General features: G+C 49.7%; 1 protein-coding gene across 1 annotated transcript; it reads right to left on the minus strand.

Moving 5' to 3' along the window:
- Nucleotides 1-202: 202 nt before the first annotated feature.
- Nucleotides 203-2142, minus strand: ARL4D (ARF like GTPase 4D). The gene is made up of 2 exons (XM_019665560.1): nt 2039-2142; nt 203-1457 (listed from the first exon to the last, which is right to left on the minus strand). Exon 2 carries the CDS (start codon nt 1366-1368, stop codon nt 766-768), a length of 603 nt encoding a protein of 200 aa, XP_019521105.1. The 5' UTR covers nt 1369-1457; nt 2039-2142; the 3' UTR covers nt 203-765.
- Between the last annotated feature and the right edge of the window lie 4397 nt (nt 2143-6539).

Consider the following 6539-nt stretch of genomic DNA (forward strand, 5'->3'; position numbering starts at 1 on the left):
TTGCAGAGATCAGGCAATAGCTTGGGGGAGGGGTTTAACTTTAATTTTTAAAAGAGTGCTTGCTTGCTTTGCAAATTCAGCCTCAAGATAGTTGTTCTCAGCACTCACCCCCAGATCCCACCCCTGCCCATATAGAAATGTTAAGACTGTTCCTGGGGCTACTAGCTCTAGGTAAGGAGAGGTGAAAATGCCAGACCATGGATAGAGCTACTGTATCATCAGTCTTTAATAACTTATAGACAAATGCTAAAAAATATTTAATACAGAGGACATACATGGCTTATAAAACGGCTGTGATCTACAAATGTGGTTAAGAGGTTCTCGGCACTCTCGCACAAACACAAAAATAAAGACTATTGTGATCGGCATCCCTAGAAAAGCAGCCTGGGGGGACTCCCCAGTTGTGGGATGGGCACAGGGCAGAGAGTTCTCATTCATCCCAAATGCATTCTCCAAGCAACTTTCCTTTGCCCCAAAAAACATCTATCAAAAAGCCGAAGAAAAACAAGAAACAAGGTCGAGGTAGAGTCACATTTTACACTAAAACCTTCTCAGTCCTGCAGCCCCCATGTCTCCAGAGGGGAGGATGAGGGAGAAATGGGAGTAGACCGTCCATCTCTCATTCCCCTCCCCAAAACAGGACCCCAGGTGCGCTCCTGGGTCCTTCACTGAGGTGGACAGGTCCTGAGTGAGGCGCCACAGGCTCTGCCTGGCGGTCCAAGTGTGCAGTCAGACCTCTGCTGGTGAGGCAGGGGAAGCCTCCGGTCACCGTCTCTTCTTGCTTGCCCGGGCCACCTTCTTCCTCTTGAGGATCATTTCATAAAGGCGCTCAAGGCCTGGCTGCAGACCCACCCCATCCACCGCGCTGCAGCCCTGCACGTGGGTAAGCGTGGCAGCAGCCAGCTCTCGGACTGCCAGCCTCTTCTCCACCTCGGCAGCACTCAGTGCCCCAGGCTGATCCTGCTTGTTGGCCAGCACCAACACAGGCACACCCTGGTTGTCCGAGGCCCGGCTGATTCGGTGTAGCTCCACTTTGGCCTCCTCCAGCCGCTCGGCCTCCGCAGCATCCACCACAAACACCAGCCCGTCTGTCCGCCGTGTGTAGGAGCGCCACAACGGTCGCAGCTTCTCCTGCCCACCGACATCCCACACTTGGAAGGTGATGGCACGGGACCCCCCCAGGGGCACCCGAATCTTCTCTGTGTTGAAGCCTTTGGTGGGAACGCTCTGGACAAACTCCTTGAACTTGAGACGGTAAAGGAGGGAGGTCTTTCCAGCTGAGTCCAGCCCGATGACCACGACGTGCAGGGCCTGAAAGTGGGGCAAGAAGGGGGCGGTGGGCGCCATCTCTGTCAAGTGGTTCCCCATGGTGAGCTAAAGTGTGGGTCTTGGGGTTCACAGTAGAGGCACGGAGGAGGCCGTGAAATTGCAGGATCTGGGGACCACAGCTAGGTTATCTACACAGAGAATGGTCAGAGAAAAAATCAGACGTTTAATAAACATGAAATGCGCAACTTTTTTATCTTTTCCTACATCAGCCGCCCATGCTTCCTTGTTTAAATACCGCCCCCCCCCTCCCCTTTTTTTAAAGCAGCTGCAGTTTTAACAAAGGTGCTCTCCTCTTCCTGGGGCCCTAACAAGGGCAATGAGACCTAAAGAAACCCCCAGGTACTGGGACATTGGTGGGGGATAAGGCGTGGATCTGGCGGACTGTCGGCTTCCAGCGCCTCTTCTCAGAGCTTGTGGTGCGATAGCAGAAGCCGCGACCTCGTTCCCCGGGCGAGAATCCTCGAGGGAAGAGGCAGGTCGGGCAGTGCCCCCAAATTAAGAGTTAAGGTGCGGGAGCTGGGACCGAAGATTGAGGCCCGCTCCCACCCACCCTCCTCATCCCCAGGCGGTTGGCACGCTCCTCCTTACACCGCGACCCCTTCCCCACAACCCCGCGACACACCTCTATCCGCCTTCCTCTGATTGCCCTCTCCAGCTCCCCAGGCCCCGGACGGAGGCCGCCTCAGTACGGCCTGAACAGCCCCTTTACCTCAGCCGCGCTCTCTCGGAGCCCCTCGGCGCCAGCCGCCTGATGTGCCACGCGAGCTTCTTACGCCAGCCTCCAGCGCGCCGCCACTGCAGAGCAGCGGACGGACTCAGCCTTAAAACCCACAAGTAACGTCACTATGTGCAAGCCAATCAGCGGCCCCGCTGCGACGGGGCGGGGGCGTGGAGATACGCGGGCCGCAGCCACCGCCTCACGGTGATCTGTGTCTGCTCAGTACGTGACCGTTTTAATTGATCTTTTCTACCATATTGTAATATTTGGTATTCAACTCGGGACTAATCAGGAGTGGGAGGTGGGTGGGGCAAAAGGAACACACGTGTGGCAACCTTTAACTCTGGAGAAGAGCTTAATACTCAATGCCACCGCATCCCCCTCCCCCAGGCAGAGTTTTCCACCCACGTGTAAAATCCTTCCACGAGGGTCTCCTGGGGAGGTACTGATAAGTCTCCCTCCTTTATCTTTCCTAATTCAATATTCAAACCTGTGTGAACCTAGAACCCTATAAAACAGCCTAAACCCATTACCTCTAGTGATTTTCACAACAGTCCGAGAAGTAGGAGGCTGGTGTTGCCTGCATTTTATTGGTGAAGAAAGCTCAGAGGGGTTCAATTACTTGTCCAAGGTCACACATAGCTAGTAAGAGGCTGAGCAAGGATCTGTCTAAATCCAGTGTCTGGGTTCCTGACCATCTTCTTTCATCAGGGAGGCTATAGGGCTAGACATCCCCAGCACTAGTGAGAGTGCTGGTCAGCAGCAGGCCCTTTAAAGACCTCCCTGTTCAAATAGATAAAGGCAGAGTTCTTCATTTCACAGAGCAGGTATTTATTGATCCCATTCACACTGTGCACTCTGTATGAGCCAGAGAGACTATGGGGTTATAGAGAATGTGCAGACCACAGAGCCTGGCCTCAGAGGGCTTATACTCTAGTTGAGAGAAACAAGACTGGCCACTGACAGGTGTGGATGAAAAGGGGTTCTATGAAAAGTAACCTCACAGGGTGATCTGATCATAAATTCCTAACTGAGCAGGTAGTGGTGAGTAGTCACACCCCAGGCATATGAATTTTTAGTGAAAGGTTTATCTTTTCCTTAAGTAAACCCTGTCCAATGTTTTTGTGCATCTAGGTTAACACACCTTTGAAATCATCTTAATCACCCCCAAGAAAGCACATGATCTTGTTAACTACCATATAATCCAATCCCCACCTTGCTTTCTCTCACCCTCATGTACTCTTTCTTATGGTCCCTCCTTAATTTCAAATGTATAAAAAGAAACTAAGAAATTGCCCTTCTCCAGAGCATTTGAGATCTTGCTGCCCAGCAATTGTCATCAGTTTTGGCTCAATTAAATTCTTATAAAAGTTGCCTACACATTTGGGTATTTCTTTCATCAACACAGGGAACAGTGACAGTACAGGACAGCACATGTATTGGGCCTTTGTATTATAAATTGTGAGATAAGCACTTGTAGGACTTCTGAGGAGGGAAATTCAAATGGAAGCTTCTGGAAAGGCTTCTAGAAGCTAATTAGTTCTGTGTAGGATTGGTTAGGAGGGGGACAGGACTGGGTGGCATCTCCCCATCCATTGCAACCTGATACAATCTAGGCATCCCTGAAGAGATGTCACAAAGGAGCAGCATGACCAAAAGGATAACAAGGGTAACAAGGTAAAATTAAAGGAGGTTAGGAGGACCAAGGAGACTGAAATTGTAGCTCTAATATTTCCCTTTTTATAAGGAGGCTGGATTCTTACATTTATTACATACTTCAATATTAACCTTTTATTTTTATTTATTATTATTATTATTTTTAGCTGAGCCATCCTGCCACCTGTTGGCAGCTCAGCAGCAACTCAGCTCGGGCCAGGAATCCACCTACTGTTGCTCAGAGCTCACACTCTTGAGCGAGCTCTTAACCAACTGAGTCACTCGGCCGGCCCAATATCCAATATTAACCTTTTAAAGGCTATATTTGAGGCGGGGTAGGGGGGTTGGAAAAAGGAGAGAGGCAGTCATTGCCAGACAGGAGGGCCTAACCCTTCCTGACCACTAGCTTCCCATCTGTTTACCACCAGCCTGCCTTGCCACCTCCTTCCCCTCCCTGCTACAAAGCCAGCTACCTGGTTTTTTCTAAGATGCTGGAAGCCTTCTTGAACCCCTGGAGAGATCAAGAACTTAGGAAATTAGATTGTTACACTCCCAGGTTAGAAGTGTGTGTGTGGCAGATTGCAGCAGGAGCTAAGGCACAGAGGTGGAGCTGGACATGGTCAGTTAGGAGAAGGGAAGACAGAGCAAGCCAAGAGGTGGGGAACAACTACCCTATTGAGTGGTCATTGCATGCCAGGCTCTGGTCTAGGAACTTTGCACGCTTTTCTTTTTTTAATAGACAACTCAACCCAAGAAGTAAGTATGGTTATTCTAAAAGAAAGAAATTAAAGCACAGAAAGGTTAGGTAATTTACCCAAGGTCGCCCAGCTAGAAATTGGCCAAACTTGGCTTTGAACAAATGTTACAATGGCTATGAAACCGAAACACACAGAAACAGAATTGAAAACATACAGATTGTCTTGTGTTTCTTCAACAATCTTTGAAACTTCTTTAACATTTCTCCTATATCTCCTGGGCCTCACACCCAAGAAGGAAATTGCCATTTGATTATCTGATAAAAGATATAAAACTGGCAATCCTACCCTACCCTTCATCTTTCCTGTTTGCCAGGGAAGGTGTTGATGAACAAATGGGAAGGAGGAGGTGGAACAGGGGAGGGGTAAAGGAAGGGGCCCCGTTTGTCAGGGTAGAATCAGGTTGTGGACCTCCCCCAATAGTGTCACCTTTAAATGGGAATTCCAATTCCCACCCTCAGCCCAGGCCTCAGCCCCAGGAAGCTTTCCTCCATTTAATGACCCTTTTCTTTCCTGGCATCCTCACCTCTGCAGCCCTTTCTCTTCACAAGATCACGACCTAGGACCTAGGGGCTGTGGGGGATTCGCTGCATAGAACATTCAAACATTCATACATTAAACAATCATATATGGAGTGCCTGCTAGGTGTGAGACACCACTCTATGTTCTAAGCATATAGTCCTGAGTGAGACGGCTAAGGCCCTCATGAAATGTACATTATGATGGGGAGTGAGGAGAGACAGGCAATGAATCAAGAAGTTAATTTCAAGTGCTTACAGCTCTTTTTGAATTTGTCTAGCAGGTCTTCCGGTTTATACCGGAAGACCCCCCCCCCAATTACATAGCCTGTTTTAACAATAAAAAAAAAAAAAAAGAAGAAGTTAATTTCAGATGGTGATACATGTTATCAGGGAAAATAAAGCAGAGGCATGAGCTGGAAAGTGTCTGGGGGAAGGGAACTACTTTAGAGTTGGGGAGTAGGGGGCCTGTGCTCAGAAGGCCTCTCCATTTATTGACATTAGAGCCAAGGTTTGAGTGACAAGGAGTCAGGTAAGCATTCTAAACAGGACAGACCTGCTTCCTCCTATTGGCTCCCCTGCCTGGATCAGATCCCGGCTGCTGTGTCATTGCTCTTCCTCAGAGCTGTCTCCCCTACCAGACTAAGCCCTGGGCCCAGGAGCTGGTTCTTCTCATCTAGAGCTCTGCAGTGCCCAGTAGTACCATACCTGGTACACACTAGGCAGTCAGGAAATCTTGCAGGAATTCATGAATGCCTGATAGAATGATTAAATGTACTGGGGGGTTCCCTGAGTTTGGGAACCAAACATGCAGTCCTAGCTTGGGAGTTTCTTGGTCTGGGGTCCTCGAGCCCTTGGGAGTTCTGTTGGTACTGGGTCAGCCAAGAATGCCTATAAAACCCCGCATTCTAGGCAATGTCTGGGTAGTATTCATCTCACAGGCCTTTAACTGTGGAGGAGGGTCTTCTTGGAAGAGAAAAACAGAAGCTGGGCTGGGGATGACACTGGAAAAGAAAGAGGCCCCCCTCAAGGCCTGGCCGACTGCAACCCTGGGCTGAGAGTCATCATGAGTCCTGTCCCTCATTAGTATACTGGCTTAGAAATGCCACTTTCCCTCTGGGAGCCTCAGTTTCCTCAGCATGTGATGAAGGGCTTAGATGATTCCAGGTCTCTGCCCCCAAGACAGTCCATGCTCTAGAGTAGGGGAGGGAAGGGGATGGAAGGAACTCATCTAAGAAATGGCTGAGGACATCCTGGCCTCCATAGCACAGCATCCTAACCAAGTACTTCTCTGAGTGCACAAATGAAAGGAGGAGATGGGTGGGGTGGGGATGGATGTCAAGGAGCAGCTGTCAGCTTGGGAAACACAAAGACTCATTTTTCAAATCCCACTTTTGTTTGCTCAAGAATAAAATGGAGAGGGCCAGCTGAGTGGCGCCATGGTTAAGAACTGGCTTGGGATGCCAGAGGGCCCCCGTTCGGATCCCACATATGAGGGCCAGTGACACTGCCCTCCACAGCTAAGATGCTGAACAACAGCTCAACCTGGAGCTGGGCTGCTGT

Source organism: Hipposideros armiger, unplaced genomic scaffold (assembly GCF_001890085.2).
Source record: "Hipposideros armiger isolate ML-2016 unplaced genomic scaffold, ASM189008v1 scaffold_447, whole genome shotgun sequence".
Lineage (NCBI taxonomy): Eukaryota > Metazoa > Chordata > Mammalia > Chiroptera > Hipposideridae > Hipposideros > Hipposideros armiger.